The sequence below is a fragment of the Stegostoma tigrinum genome, chromosome 17, assembly GCF_030684315.1.
Source record: "Stegostoma tigrinum isolate sSteTig4 chromosome 17, sSteTig4.hap1, whole genome shotgun sequence".
Classification (NCBI taxonomy): domain Eukaryota; kingdom Metazoa; phylum Chordata; class Chondrichthyes; order Orectolobiformes; family Stegostomatidae; genus Stegostoma; species Stegostoma tigrinum.
Genome location: NC_081370.1, coordinates 19690546 through 19707874, shown reverse-complemented (window position 1 = coordinate 19707874; position 17329 = coordinate 19690546). Strand labels below are relative to the sequence as shown.

At 39.2% G+C, this 17329-nt stretch overlaps 1 protein-coding gene across 2 annotated transcripts in view; it reads left to right on the top strand.

The window, feature by feature from the left end:
- Positions 1–17329, top strand: part of LOC125459215 (synaptotagmin-7-like) — a 637664-nt gene that overhangs the window by 482159 nt on the left and 138176 nt on the right. For both annotated transcript variants that reach the window (XM_059652015.1, XM_048545304.2), the window contains one exon: positions 3567–3689. In XM_059652015.1, the coding sequence (XP_059507998.1) occupies positions 3567–3689 (123 nt within the window). The remainder of the gene's footprint in view (positions 1–3566; positions 3690–17329) is intronic.

Below are 17329 nucleotides of genomic sequence, written 5' to 3'. Positions count from 1 at the left end.
TCAGGTTAGAGACAGTACATAGTGACAAAGCATACCCACTTTCCCCTTGGGTTTTCCCAATTGCCCTCCATAACCCCAGCAGAAGAGCCAAGTAATGTTTGACAAATAGTCTCAGAAATTTTTAACCACCTCTTAAATCAGGTTGAGTCTAACTTGCTGAGGTTGAGTCTTGAGACTTTCCTTCAAACCAACGTCTGATTGTGTGCAGCCCAAAAAAGTGAGAGAGGAGAGAAAATATGTTTTAAATATACAGTCACACACTCAAAACAAACCCTTATTGTTATGAAAAAATTGTAGGCTTTTCTTTCATTTTCAACAACTCAATCTTTTTAAGTGCTAGAGATAAAATAAAAGCTGCAGATGCTGGCATCCAAGGTAGACAAACAGGAGGCTGGAAGAACGCAGCAACCCAGGCAGCATCTGGAGGAAAGGAGCAGTCAATGTTTCGAGTATTACCCTTCTTTAGGACTCGCGAGTTCAGTCCTGAAGGGTATTACCTGAGATATTGACTACTTCTTTCCTCCAGATGCTGTGTGGCTTGCTGTGTTCTTCCAGCGTCCTGTTTGTCTGCCCTGTTTTTAAGGGCTGTTTGATGCAGCATTTTCACTGGGTCATTCAAAAATAGAAAATAACAATGACTCAGAGACTAAAAATATTTTGATTGCCCATTGCTTTGCTGCAGTATGTGTCATTTGAGACTGACCAGTTACTGATCACATCCCAGTAGGCTACTGGTTAGATAATGACCTCTAAGTTCATGTCAACACATAGGCATGCTAATCTGCCATCTGGGAGAAACAGTTTTGGTTCTCAGTTGGTGAAAATGTTCCATCACAGATCAAGGAATAAATGAATTATGATATGCTTACTAACCTAATCAAGAACCAGTAATTTGGATATAATGAGGCAATATTTGACATGGGTCCATAATCATTTCTTCATCCCAATTCCTGATGTAAATATAATGTCTTGCAGGAGAAGAAGAATAAAATGACAATAAGACCTGTCAACTAAGGCCAGGTTCCTCTGTCAATGGTGCCTGCTCACACTACTCAGCTTTATTGAAGCTATTTGAGATTGTTATTTCTAATTGGTTGATGTTCTATGATATGCTTAGGAGATCAATATTTGCAACATTCTCCTTTACAGGGCAATAACTCAATTACTATTTAATAGATCTGAAATCTCTAGAAGATCACGGGAGCTATCCCCTGGTATCCTGGCCAGTAATTATCCCTAAGTCAACCTCACAAAAACATATCTGGTCATTGATACATTGTTGTTTGTGGGGAGCTTCCTATATATAAATTAGCTGTCATATTTTCTACACCACGACAGTGACCACACTTCAAAATTGGTTACAATTAATTACAATTAAATCAATTAGAAATTAATTGGAGGTAAATTTCTTTGAGACATTTGATGGAAAGTAGTTCCCTAAATACATTTTTCAATATTACACCAACACTTTTCCTTTGCCAATGTGAGTTTCATGTAAACGCCCATAGTGTAACGACACCATAAGGGAATAGACACCATGTGGACTATACTACTGGTGTACACTAAGCAACCAGGTACCTTCAATGTTGTAATTTCTGACTGTAAAGTAGGATTTCTTACATTGGAGGATGACCCTTTCATATCACAGCAGAAAAGAAGTGGCTACAAAATTGATACCCAAGCAGATGTGGCATGTTAACTGAGCACCGTGCAATATATTAGTCTCTTGGAAAGTGATTTGCTGGCTTCACTGAGCTACCAGAAAATAAGAATGCATGAAAGCTAAAATATCCATGAATTTAGTAGCCACTGAAGGCATGAAATTAGATGCCACTGGTGCTTTGTCCTGATGAATCGATATTGCCCAATTCTGGAAATCTCTATGTGATACTGAGCTAACTTGATTCTAATAAATTTAACAAATGTTCTTCACTTTTTGTTTTTAAACCAATTTTCTTGACAAAATTGCAGATTTCAAGTTTATTCCAATGGCTTTAACTCAGAATCACAGAAGTATTATGGCACAGAAGGAAGCCATTTGACTCAAAATGTCTGCACCAACAACTCATTTTCAATGGAAAATTTACTGTACTTCTGACTCATCTAATTTTTCAAAAGCTTGTATTTTACAGAGTTTTGTAAGAATTAGTTCTGTGTCTCTTTCAGCTGCACCTGGAGATGGTCTGGTGTGATCTGTAGCAATTCTCTCCTGTCTTCTCAAGTGCTCTAATAGATCTTTATAACCAGTGAACAAGGTGAACTGTATATGAATGTGCAAGACATTTGTTAACCTTTTGTAACATTACATTTGGTCCCAATTTCACCCAGAATAATTTTCCTGGAACAATTGTTACCTGCTTTCTATCTGGTCTTGTTTATTTTCCAAAAAAAAAAGTAACTCCCAGCAAGTTCAAAATAAATTAATTGGAAGTGGGCTCTCCTGATGTCTCAATTTATAAAGAACGCAACAAATTTAGGTCTGAGTCTGGATGACCAGTCATCCAGACTAGGAAGGCCCCACATTTAAGTTCTAGGTTGATTTCAGCCATTCATCTCCAATTTGCCTCAGCACCCTTTGCTACAAGAGGAAACTGTAACTCTGGTTCATGTTTAACAATCCTATCATTGCTGGAATGTGTACATGCAAGGACAGGCTCAGACATAACTGTGGTGCATCCGACATCTTTAGCAAATGTCATTTTGCATAGTTAATAGTTACTGGGATGATATGGGAGGGAAACACCTGTGGGCCTAATTGTCCTGTCAGCACCTTCAAGGGAAGAAAACATTAACATGAAAGACGTATCCAAATTACTTCAAACAGAGGCCAAAGAACAAGATATGTGGGAACTGGAATTCAATGACAGTTCTGTTCTGTACCCATTTTATTCAGTTCACATGTTTAATACATTGTCTTTTTATCTTCTGTTAAAATCTGTCTCTAACATGCATTTTATTTCATTGCAACTGAAACAAGATACTTGGCACAGATCATTCGACGACATGGAGCATCACAGCTAAGCCCAATCTTGTCCTCACCTGATATTGACACATTCATACTTTCCAGCAGGAGTAGTTGTATAACATTCAGAAGCAGGACCCTTCCTTATCAAGGTACTGAGGCAAATTGTAGTGTCCTTACCACCATTTAAGCTGAGACTGGAATATTTTTGTTTAGAGTTTGAAGGATTTTTCCTTTGCAAACTCATTCTGGTTTTCAAATCAAATCTGTTTAAAATAATGATGAATAAGTTTTAAAATTGTTTGCTGATCTTGTTTGTCAATTCATGTGCCAGAAATTGCTCAATTATGATCATTTATGTACCTTATCCACTGGACCTAAAATGGATGTTTCCTTCAACTTACACCTTCTATGGCATGCGCACTTACTTCCAAATTTTGCTTCCTGTAATTTCCATTTACATTGCAACCTTAATACTAAACTAGTCCCATTTGGTGCAGTTGAGTCCAGACCAGAGTTTTACCTCTGCCTGTTGTATATTGGAATCTTTCTGTCTTACCTACCTCTCTCTCCCTGCCCTTTTTCCCTGAATGGGTTTCTTCAGTGAAGGTCGGATGGTGGTCCTTTCCCTGATTATGGGTTTGACAGAACAAGATGACTTTGCAAATATTCCTGATCTACAGACCAGCAACAGCCAACAAAACCAAGGCATGCAGTCAGACAAAAGGTATGAATCTGACAATAAGGATAGAAAAGTGATCGCAATGTGTGAATTAGGAGGTGATGATGGACAACAGGAAATGAGAGAGCAATTTTTTGGAAACAATTAAATACTGAGTGAAAAACTAAGCTATTGTGTAGGCAATATATATATTATTCTAGTGTCGTTAGTATTTAGCATCAGCTCTGTGTATATGCCTTTTGTGATGCATTTTTCTTTGCAAAGAATGCAATATAAAAAACCTACAGAGTTATCTCTGCTCATAGTTACAGCAAACTAGTATTAGTTGGGATTGCAAAAGTCATGAGGTAGAAGATGATAACAGCGATAGAATTTAAAATTGAGCCATTAAATGTGCTCCCTCTTCCATTTTAAAAGAAGAGAATGTCAGGATCTTTGGTCAGACAATGTGTCCGAAGTTCCAATGTTTAGTGATCTTATGTGCTTAAATTCCCTTTCACCACATCTGTGAAGTGTAAATTGTGCATACTTTGAATGTCACAGGAGCTGGTTGAAGTTTGTTTTTACTTTACTAAAGTTGCAAGTTGCTGTTGATGCTTTTGTTTTCCTGTACCCCTTCTGTTGATTCCTGTCGTCCCATACTTTAGTGATAGAATCCTCTGAATGGATTCTTGTAGATATTTTTCATCAACCCGTTCATTCTTGTAATGACACACCTCTGGAACAGAAGTGCTTGGATCCAGGCCTTCTGGCTCAGAAGTAAGGACACTATCACTGTATCATGAGAGCTCTCCCAAATAGATTATTGTCATTACTCTCGTTTGCTCCTAGCATCTGATCCATCCACTCATCTTCAATTGTCTCAAGAATTCTCAGTATCTCCCCTTTTCTCTATCCAATAATTCTGGCCATGTCTTCCCCTTCCGTCCTATCCCTTCCCCTCCCCTCACCATCCCTTCCCCTCCCCATTCCTTCCCATTATTGACCCTTGGCTTAGTTAATACCACATCTTGAATGTTTGGTGTATTTTCTGTCATTGACTGAGAACATTTCTTTACTTTGCCCCATGAAGGATAATATAAATTCAACTCCTTAGCACAATCAAACTCATTAACTCCTCTGAGTCAGCACCCAATATTATTCAGCCATGAGCTTGTTGGATAGCATCTCAAGGGGCTGAATGGCCTACTCCTATTCCAATTCCTAATGGTCTTAAATAGCATTATCTCCACACATAATCTAGCATTCTCATACTTTCAGCCTTGGTAACTTCTCAGCCAAAACCCTGTAATAACATCAGGTTTCTTGTGCTAGACTCAGTAACAGCTGAGTTAGTTCACTCCAAAAATAATTATCAAGCTAAACACATTAGCTGCCATTTGTTATTAAGCAGATACTATAAATAACTTGTGTTCTTCAAATATAATTAGGAAGTAACTGCAGAAAGATTTAGACAGTTTCGGAGAGTGGCCCAGGAAATGGCTGATGAAATTCAATGTGAGTAAATGTGAGGTTTTGCACTTTGGAAAAAAGAATACAGGCATGGACTATTTTCTAAACGGTGAGAAAATTCGCAAATCAGAAGTGCAAAGGGATCTGGGAGTGTTGGTCCAGGATTCTGTAAAGGTTAACTTGCAGGTGGAGTCCGTAATTAAGAAAGCGAATGTAATGTTGTCGTTTATCTCAAGAGGGTTGGAATATAAAAGCAGCGATGTGCTTCTGAGGCTTTATAAGGCTCTAGTTAGGCCCCATGTAGAATACTGTGTCCAATTTTGGGCCCCACACCTCAGGAAGGACATACTAGCCCTGGAGCGTGTCCAGCAGAGATTCACACGGATGATCCCTGGAATGGTAGGTTTAACGTACGATGAACGGGTAAGGATCCTGGGATTGTACTCATTAGAGTTTAGAAGGTTGAGGGGAGATCTAATAGAAACTTACAAGATAATGTATGGTTTAGAAGGGGTGGACGCTAGAAAGTTGTTTCCGTTAGGTGGGGAGACTAGGACCCGTGGGCACAGCCTTAAAATTAGAAGGGGTAAATTTAAAACTGAAATGAGGAGACATTTCTTCAGCCAGAGAGTGGTGGGCTTGTGGAATTCATTGCTGCAGAGTGCAGTGGAGGCCGGGACATTGGATGCCTTCAAGGCAGAGATCGACAAATTCTTGATCTCTGAAGGAATCAAGGGCTACGGGGAGAGTGCAGGGAAGTGGAGTTGAAATGCCCATCAGCCATGATTTAAATGGCGGAGTGGACTTGATGGGCTGAATGGCCTTACTTCCACTCCTATGTCTTATGGTCTTATATACATTCACTCTTGTACTTAAACTAAGTTGCTGTCTGGTTGTTGTAACTCATCCTGAGTTATTGATGGTTTTCATGGAATAAAAGGCTAAATCGGATGTTGAAACAGTAGAAGTTGCTCACTTTGTCAGACTCTGTGGTGCGTTGTTCAGTTTATAGTGTCCCTTTTTGTAATTACGTGTTTCTGATTTCTGCTTACGTAACACTGTTTTTTTTCCTAGTTTCTGTCTGTATTATACACTACAATCTACCCAGATGAATGTTTTGAAGTGTATTACCTGCACATTTGGGTGTTGTCTGTGTTTTATGCATTCCGCATGACTCCAAAGCTGAAAACTGTCAGTGCCATCAGTTCAACGTTTTTGCTTTCTCAACCCCTGCTTCTTTTCTCCTTGTACTCTTAATCGATGGCCAGCCAATGCTTTCTCTCACTAACTCAATCTGATTGCAGTTAACAATTAATGCATTGCACATACTGTTTAAATTCTGCATGCGGTATTCACACTCCGATTTTAAGCTTTGATACAACTGATGACACTTTGTTTAAAGTTCACATATTTTGGCTACGCGCTGATCATTTCGTATCAGCAACCTGTGGGTGCCAAGGCTTCATGGGATACATCGTTCCGTAGTAGTTAGCCAAATTTGAACTATTTCTTACCTTAAGTTGAGAACTTAAACGTGACTATCGATTCATCCACAGTTGTGCCAATACGTCTTAGTTTTATAGTCACACTATCATTCTTGTCCAGTAACTTGCATCTTCAAATCTATTTAATTTCCCTCAGCCCTGCAGCTTAATTGCAGGATTTTAGATTAATCGCCATCTCTCCAAACCTCAGTTCTTTGTATTCCTTTTGAATTTATGTCACCTAAAATGTTCTTTTCGAAGTTCTGATTAGCAACATCTAAAATTAAAAGAAACTCCCCTCGTCTTTGAGAACTGTGGAAGCAATCAGAATCCTCAAATCTGTCAACTTGCAGCTTGTTTTTGTTCAAAGATCAGTCCAGCACAACTACTAAAAATTAATTGTAATTACTCCAGACATTTAACATTTAAAATACTTCGTTTTTTAATAATTTCCCGGATTAATATCTTTCCCTCTTGCCTTGTCTGTACACTCTGATTTATTGCATCTTCCCTAATTTAGTTTAAAACCCTCTCCCCTCCTTATTATGAAGCACGCTAGAATGCTGGTCCCAGCCCACTCAGCAGTAAACCCCCACATACCCAGAGCTTGTGCTAATGTTCCCTGAACTTGAACCCACTTCTACCATATCAGTCTTTGAGCCATGCACTCATTTATCTAATCTGATTTGCTCAATGCCAATTTGCACATCGTTCAGATATTAATTCAGGGATTTATGGCTTTGAGGTTGTCCTTCTTAATCTGGTGCCTAGCTCCTCATACTAACTGTGCAGAACATCCTTCTATATCTTGCCTATGTTATCAGTACCTACATGAACATTATGACCCAATGCTCACCTCCCGCTCTTGTCCTGAGCAAATGTTTCAAACCCCGGCACTGGCAGGTAACAGCCCGTCTGCACTCTTGCTCTTCTCTGCAGAGAACAGTCTTGATTTTTTTCAATATACTGTCCTATACAATAACTTAATTTCTTTTGGTTCCCTTGCTTCAATTATTCCCTGTAACATGGTACTGTGGTCAATTAGCTCATTCACCCTGCCATCCCTCCCCTATTGAAAGAACCTCAAACTTGTTGGAAAATTACAGACTGAGATTCCTGCAGTCCTCCTTTCTAGGTTGCCTTGCATAACACACTAGCAATCACACCCTCATTTCCCTGACCGGAGACCACATCAGAAGACCCTACCCTAAGATCTGTGACAGCCTTCTGGATTAAAGATCATCCTTCCCTGATCTGCTTATTCATAAACTTAATTTCAAAATTAACCTGGGAGATTTTTTATTATAACATCCTATTAGCCAATAAAATATTCTCTGCCCATTGTTCCTATTTGGAAGCCGTGTTATCGTAGTTACTTCGTCAATATACTTTTCTGTCTAATTCATCACAAAAATATCATATTCAGGTAGCTCACAAACCAATAAAAAGAAAGCATATCTGTTTTCGTCATTTAATAAAACTCAAGCATTTTCAACAGTCAGACTTTAGTAACATAGTACAAACTAGTCTTCTGCAATGAACACGTGCCTGAGCAAGAGAGATAATGGGAACTGCAGATGCTGGAGAATCCGAGATAACAAAGTGTGGAGTTGGATGAACCCGGCAGGCCAAGCAACATCTGAGGAGCACAAAAGCTGAAGTTTTGGTCCGAAATGTCAGCTTTTGTGCTCCGAAGATGCTGCTTGGCCTGCTGTGTTCATCCAGCTCCACACTTTATCTCACATGCCTGAGCAGGCTGTGCTGTAAAATAAGGTTCTGTTCCATAAAATGTTGGCTTTCATATAGAAAAAATTATTTAAAAACATGTAAATAAATAGTAATCACATGGTCCAAAACTGTATAAATAAAAATTATATTTGTGCTATATTGCATTGTCATCCAATCCATACACATTGTCTCGATCTAAAGAAAAAATTGGATTTTGCAGTGACAGTAGCAACAAGGTGTTGATTTTTCATTGCTACTGGATATTGGGGAGGTCCTGTAACTTTGAGTTTCTAATTTGAAATTGATCTGAATATTGTCATTTGCCAATCAATACTACTTCTAAGGATTTGCTATATGAGCCCCAATTTTGGAGCAATTGTAAATTTGGGATAATTGCATTACACTTTAAAAAAAATTACACCTGGAGTTTCAGGCGTAAGAGGCCTCTCTCAATTCTCGAAGACTGTTATGAGGAGGTCGTACCATTTTTGTAAGTTAAAATGGATTCACCCATTATCGTAAAATTTTTTAAACATCTGATGAATCTTATTTAGTGCAAAAACTATGATTTTTCAGTATGATTTAACAAAATTTTGAAATAACACTACTTAAAATAATTTGATTAAAATTATCATTATTAAAAATGTAGACACTTTTAACTGTGTTAAATTTATGTGTCTGAAAATGTGATTTTCCATTGCCTTTTTGGAACCTGATTCTGCAAAGCTTTCTCTTTTCCTATGACTTTTTACAGCAGCAGTTATTAATTTCTAAAATTTAGTAGTCCAGGATCATATTACATTCCACAACTATTTGCTTTTTTTGTGAATTGCTGAGCCTCCATGCAGCCTATGCCAAGAATAGAATCTTACCCCAATGTGTTTGGGGTTCTTACTGAGCTTATGTCACTGCCAGTGGTGCACACAGTTGCTACACTGCTGTCTGCAAAATCCAGGCCAATGAAACCTCTAAGTCAGCAACAGTACACAGTATGACTTCCAGATTTCAAACAGTAATCCAGTTGCTCAGTCTAATTTTCTGCCAATTTGTGTTTGAATCCTGCCTTGTCAGATGGTAAAATTTGAATTTGATAAAAGTCTGGCCATGTAATCACTGTCAATTATCTTAAAAACATATCTGATTCAAAGGATATCTGCCATCCTTATCCAATTTACATATGACCCCAGACCTTCAGCAGTGTGGCTGACTGTAACCAGGGATAAGTGATAAATGTTGGCCAGCCAACATCACTTTAAAAATCAAAATGGGGTTATACTGGAAGCTATACGGGATGCTAAGAAACCCAGGGAAACAAAAGGATGTTGGGGTGTTTTCCCACAGTTCTGTGAAGGCAGCAGAGCAGGTTAATAATGTAGTTAAGAAGGACACTTGCCTTTATTGGATGAAGCATAGATTAAAAGAGCAGGGAGGTTTTGTTGTGGTTGTACAGGACTTCACTTAGGCCCGAGCTTAAGTACTGTGTACTGATCTGATTTCAACACTGTTGGACTGGATTGGAGGTTCACTAGGATGATACCTAGAATTGAACATCTCTATGAAGAAATGCTGGATAAGCTTGGATTATTTTCTGTGGTGCAGAGAAGGTTGGGGGTGGGTTTCGTGATATAGGTGCATGACTGGCAGGGTGGATAGAAAGCAGCTATTTTCCCTGTTCAATGGTCAATAGCAACATGGCCTAATTTTAAGGTAAAAGGCACAAACATTAGTGAGGTCTTGAGAAAAGATTTCTTATTCACCCAAAGATTGATAGGGGTCTGGAATGTTCTGCCTAGGGTTGAGGCAGGTAACTTCACAACCTTTAAAATGTACTTGGATGAGCATTTGAAATGTCATAATATTCAAGGCTATGGACCAGTGGGACTAGTGTAGTTCTAGTTTAATTTTGGTGTTTTTATAAATTCATTCACAGGATGAGAGCATCACTGGCTAGACCAGCATTTACTCCCCTTCCCTAATTGCACAGAGGGCAGTTAAGAGTTAAACACATTGTTGGGATCCGGAGCCCCATGTAGGCCAGACCAGGTAAGGATAGCAGTCTTCTTCCCTGAAGGATATTGATGAACCAGATGGGTTGTTCCAACAATCAACAATGGATTCATGGTCATCATTAGACTCTTAGTCTTAGATATTTAATGAATTCAGATTCCACCATCCGCCATGGCAGGTTTCAAACCCAGAACATTACCTGCGTCTCTGGATTAACAGTCTAGCAATAATACCACTGGGCCATTTCCTCACGAATATATAGTCCATAGTATAGACTCAGTTGGCTGAAGGACCAAGTTCTGTATGCTATGATTCTATGATCTCACTGAATCACTCCAAATTCTGGCAGGGCTGGATAGTCTGGATACAGGGAATTATTACTCTTGACCAGAGAGGACCAGAAAAAGGCATCACAATCTCAGGGTATGTGATAAGCCAACTCATAGGGCAGTAAACCTGAAAGATTCTGTACCTCATGAGGCTGTGGAAGCCAGGTCATTGAATATATTTAAGAAAGAAATAAGTAGATTTTTAAAGATGAAAGGATTCAAGGGGTTTGGGCGAAGAGCAGGAGTATGGCATTAAAATAGAGGATCAGCCAAAATCATATTGAATGGTGGAGCAGGCTGATGAGATGAGTTGATTACTTAGCTTCGATTTCATAAAATTCTGAATGCTGTAATTGGGGTGAAATTAAGCAAAATACCCAACAGCATGGTAATATGACCTTTATTAGAGCCTTTCTGTATGTAAATTGGAAGAAATGTGGCTCACTGACCTGGTCCTACTTACATTATACTACTCAAAGGGCAGGACCAGGTAGGTTCTGCAGATAAGTGGGTGAAGGCTGAGGGGTAAGTCAAGGCATCTTTCCTGCGAGGAATTGGTGTCCATTAGGTAATGTTTGGTCAGCAGATGATAGCTATGGGGAGTATTGGTATTGGACATATGGGGGCACTATCTTGGTGTATATATTAGGTACTTGAGTGTTGGGTCTGGATGGTAGATGGAATTTTGGTTGAGGGTTTGTTTTTTCCAGGGGAGGGGGTTCTTCAGGTGTGGGAAAAGTCAAGGGTTGGAATGTGGTGTTGCTGAAACTAGATGGAAATTGTGCAGGTGGAGAGGTAGGAAGTGCAAGCAAGAATTCTTAGTTCTACAGTTATCTCAGAGTGGGAGTTAGTTTAATTCCTCTAACCATTTTTTTCTGCCTTACTACTTGGGCAAATCCAATTGAACCAGCTAAAGTTTCTGACTCTAACTCAGATATGGGGACTCTTTCAAGTGGTTGCAGATGGAGGGTAATTACCCATCAGACATTTAAAAACTTCCTAGGCAAAACTTGTGAAGCCAGCTGCAGTAGGACATTGCATGATCCCAATGCCCAATTTCTGTCTTGAACTGTTGCAGTGTGCATCTTCCTATTGGAAGATGTTCATGCTTCCAGTAGGCACTTAAGTGCAACATGACTTCCTGCAGCAGAGTGAATATGAGCGAATGAACGAACAGGCGGGCCCCACCTTCTCAGTTCTCTTTTACATCTTCTGTATTAGTCAAAAAAAGTCATGAAGCATGCTTACGTTCATCTGTGTTTACTATCTTTGGGCTGCCATGCAGATAAGCATTATGAACATTCCTTCCTGCTTCCTGATATCTATCATATCGCATTGCCTTGAGTTCCCATGTCTCTCCTGTTGGCTGTCTAAAATTGAGTTAAATGTTTAGAAAAATATGTATGGTCTTTCTTGAGACAGGCATTCCCAAAGGATATTCTGAACATTGACATGGGGAGTCACTTTTAATCATTTAAAGTGCACAATGGATTTGAAAACTGCTAGCATACAATCAGCAATTGCAGATGTGTACAAAATGGTTCGAGTACTTGAAATAGATTTCTCAATTTAGAGATGGGATAACATTTTTGTTTAACCTTTGGAAGAGGCAAGGCAATTGCTGAAATCTGACAGCCTGCACTTCCTCCTTTTTCACTCTACTTCATCCCCAAAATACAATTGGATTCACGACCCAAGCATCCAATCCATCCTCTCAAAAATTTTACATCATAATCCGTAAACCCTTCCAGATTTCACGATCAAAGTTTGAAGTTGTGCATTTAGCTCCCAATCCCGTATCCCATGGCTTTTTTCTCTGTGAAAGATATTGCATGTATCTTAGTGGAACCACACCTGTAATGCCTCATTCCCTCGTGCTTCACAACCCAGCACCACTTTCACGATCTTACTTTGCACCTTCTCCCAGACTTCCCTGTGGATCCTCTGTGCAGTACATCAAGTGCTTCCATACTCTCAAGACACTATTCCCAGAATCAAAACCCTCATTAATTATTCCCAGGTCTCATCAATGGTTTTTGATCAATATTTACAAACCCATAATAACATTGAGCACCCCTCCCACTTATTCTGGAATCCTCAAAGCTGCTAAGTCAAATGATTTCCCTGCCTCAGCAGTGCTATAAATCTTTTGTTCTCTGTAATCTGGGAAATCTACCCTATTGCCAGAGAATTATAGAGTCTAGGGGGTGAATAGTGTATTCAGCCCTTTAAGCCTGCTCCACCATTCAATTATTATTGTGGCTGATCCTCTGTCTCAGTGACATATTCCCCTTTTTATCCCCATATCCCTTGACACTTTTAAAATCTAAAAAATATTTCAATGTCTTTCTTGAACATATTCAGTGACTTGTCCTTCGTAGCCTTCTGTCGTAGATAATTCCACAGGTTCATTACACTTTGAGTAAAGAGATGTCTCCTCATTTCAGTCCGAAATGACTTACCCCAAATTGTGAGACTGTGACCCCTGGTTCTAGACTTGTCTAACAAGAGAAAACATACCCCTGCATACAATCTGGCTAGCTCTGTTAGCATTTTGTGTGTTTCATTTAAACCTCCTCTCGTCCTTCTAAACTCTGGTGAATACAGCCCTGTCAAAGCAATCTCCCCTCATCGGACTGGCCTGCTGTCCCGGTATCATTCTGGTAAACCTCCATTGCACTCTTTTTTGGTAAGTATATCCTTTCTAAGTGGGGAGACCAAAACTGCACATCATATTCCAAGGCACTGTATAACTACATAAGACATGCCTACTTCTGAACTGCAATCCTTTTGCAATGAACGCAACATTCCATTTGTCTCCCAAATTACTTGCTGCACCTGCCTGCCTATTTTCATTGGCTGGTATACAAGATCACTGACCACTTTACACTTCCCAATATATCACCATTTAAGTAACATTTTTCTGTTATTCATGCCAAAGTGTATAACTTTGCATTTAGCTATATTGTACTGCATTTGCGATGTGTTTACCCACTTACACAACTTGTCTAAATCACCTAAAAGCCTCCTTGCGTTCTCTTTATCCATCTTAAGCGTGTTGCAGTTATTTTTTAAAAATACATAAAGGAGGGCAAGCATATGCCAAGACCTCTTGATTTACAGTTTCAGTGAAAATTATGTGATTTGTATTTGAAAATAATTTGAATGTTTCCGAAATAATGCATATGATAATTTGTTTTTATTGAAATTGCCATAAATCAATAACCTTAATCATTTATTTTATGTTACATGCCATAAAACAGCCTAACTGCTGAAACTTACAAATAAATGTATAAAATTACATCCTGAAAATAAAATTCAAAGCTAGGATTATATCTGATTAATTCTAGAAATGTCTACACTTGCATGCTGCATCTTCTGTTTCAACAGATCCAGTTGCATTTTTTGTTTGTACTAGTGTTCATTGAGCATTAGCAAATGATTGAATGAAAATCCTAAGGAAAGGAAACACTGAGGTGACAGCTAATGTTGTACAGCAACACACTTTACTATTATGCCTTGTGAAGGCAAATTATTAATTTTGTTGATAATGAATTTTATTTTTCCTTCCCTGGTTACTTTCTTGCACAAAACAAATTTTAGCAATGATAGGCATTTTTATTTTTGACTTGAAAATTCATGTTTGTTTGAACTGATGGCCAAAATGAAAATGCTTGCTCATTAAGCTTAATTGTTATGAGATGCGGAACCATAAAATTCTGCCCAGTGTGTCACAAGCTGGAGGTTGGGCATCAGTTTTCCTTTGTTAGTTTTTGCTTTTTCTTACTAAGAATGTTCAAAGAAACTGTTTTCTCCGGTATAAAATTAAGTGTATGGGGACATGATCCTTAAATTTGAGCAGACTACTCAGCTATATCCCATTTGAACATCGTCTAAGTCAGTGCTACCCTGTTTACTGTAGATCTGTATCTTGTCATTCTTCCGTAGGGAAACGTCATTTAGAGACAAGCAATCAGACAAATTCAAATGTGAGCTTTTATTTACAGAGTGCAAAAGGGAACGCACACAAAACCAATACAGGCTGACGCTTGCTGACACATGGAAAATTAAACACTGGCATGCTGCCTAATGAATATTTTATAGTCCATGGGCATCCAGCTCTCATCTATTGGAAGCAGGTGTAAAACGTGATTCAGCACATCATCTCATTGCCTTCTCCAGTTATGCAGAGCATTGTATGCTAGGATGATGTGGCACACTCTGTACTGGAGCCCTCCTCCAAACTGGTCTAAGCAACAGAACTAGATATTCAGTTCCTTTTTACTCTCCTCACACTGGCCCTGATTGAAGCATTGGTGACATTATATCTGCACTCTGCATCAATTAGGGGATGATACAATGGTACAATGTAAAATGAAGCATGGATGCATTGCATAGTCCTTGTCCCCCCCAGTATCCAGCATTGTTAGATGCCTGAACCCGCTAACAAACCAAGTAGATGAGTGCTCCAGGACGTTGGACCCAGTGTAGGGGGAAGTGGTAACAATGATTAAAGCTAAGTGAACATTAATCAAGTTGAGCCCTTTTTATGATGAAACCCTCTCAGGGCCATTAGGCACCCTGCAACTGGAGGAACCCAGCTATACTCCTGGATCCTCCTACCTGGGCTATAGCATCAAACTCATCGTGGTGAATGAAATGTCTTTGTGAGACTTAGCTGAAATAGCATCAGTCACTGTCCTCATGCACTTGAGGGTGCACAAGTGAGAGACCCCACATCCACACAGGCCATCCATCACTCCCTGAAAGAAGACAGCAATGTACAAGTTCAAAGCAGAAATCATTTTTACAGCCACCAGGAGAAGCTAGCCTCCTATTTCTGCATATCTTGGGTCCTGCTCTAGCATCCAGCATTATTGCATCACAGTGCTCCAAGATATTCAGAGACTGTTTTAGCATTAAGTCTCGCTCACCATAAAGTAAACTCAGGAAGAAACATTCTGGGCCTCCTTCAGACCCCTTGTATCAGGATGGAGCGTGCAACTACAACCTCGCCCAGATGTGGATACTTCTCATCCTCAGTTTATTGTTCCTGTGTTTACTGTTGGCCCTGATCCTCTTGTGTGCACCTTCACCTTCTTAAGATGGAAGCTGTACCAAGGAATATCCCACCAGTGGCAATGTGCAGGACTCTTGGTGGAATTGACCTTCATGGGAAACCGAAAGAAGAGGTTCTTGATCTTAGCAGATGGATCAGTTGCATACCCTGCAAATAAGGATTGAGAATGCTTTTCCATATGGTGAGACATGCAGCAGACTGATTACGAAGACCATGTCTCCATTGTTCACCCAGCTTCAGCCTTAGCATGTGCAGCAACATGAAGGAGCTACATCGGACGAGTGGACCACCATGTTTCCTAATTAAGGGTCTGCTCCCTGTGCTCTGAGATCCTTCTTATCTCCAAATGATGTCACCTGCTGAATTTCTCCCCGCATTCAGTATGGACCATCGTTACACTTACGGTGACAGATGATGAAGGAATGGTATGGGGCTCATACAGTTCCCTTGGAAGGTGCACAAATAATGATTCACCTATGGCCAGCAATGGCCTTTTTAAATACCATTTCTGATAACGTCACATGTACCGTATGCCCAAATTCAATTTATAAACAGCAATGGCATGTAGCAAATCACCTTTGACCAGCATCCTATAATTAGTTTTCTTCCTGTATATGACTTGAAATTTAATTTATACTTCCCACTTAATAATTCCTGCTTTAGGCTTTACAGGTTTTAGTGATGATTCTTCTGATTTTGTTTTCTGAAGAGTTGCACTTACGTTTCATTGCTTTACAGAGCATTCTGTGCTGGATGAGAATCTGGATTCAAACAATTGTCTGTTCAAAAGCTTTCAAAATTTTTGTCGTCACTTTTCACTCTGGTCTTTCCCACAGACTAAATTTCCAGTTCAAATGCCATTACTTAAAATTAAAGCTCTGTTGAAATCTCTGCCTTGTTGCCCATGAGTACAAATATGTAATTCTGTACCCTCCCTCCCGTTCCTGAATCCTTATTATTTTTCAATAAATATTTGTTACCTTATTTCTGTTTCTAATAAATACTTTCATAGAATCTCAAAAAAGTATGACTTCTTAATTCCATTTGTTTCCCATGTTCAATCTACCGTCTTTTAAAATGCAGGTGATACAATTCATTGGTTCGCTGTGCTGACGTCCCAATATATAGGTTAGTGTATCTGGAGCAACCAGGAGAATTAACTGCAATAAATTTTGTGCCTCCCAGCTTTGTGTATTTCAGTTCAGACTTGCCTAGATGTTAATAGAAAGTTCAATCTAACAGAATCATGCAAGACAGCTTTAGGTTTCTTCTCTCATTTGACATAATTCCAGAGCTTCACTATGAAATTTTGCTTCTAGTTAACATGCAAATTATAAACGTAAAACAGATGATGTCGATATGACATCAAAGCTTGTATTTCAAAGCCTGCGGTTGTGAAATGTTTGGAATGGTTTGAGGATAAAGGCACTGCATAAATGCAAGTTCTTGCTTATCATTCAATAGCAAGCCAAATGAAAAGATCCAAGACAAAACAACTACCAAAAGTATTCTTAAGCTGTAATACATATTGAGCATGATAAATTCCACAACCTGATACAAGAATAACCGAACCATCTATTTCTAATGTGGACACATGGTCCAATC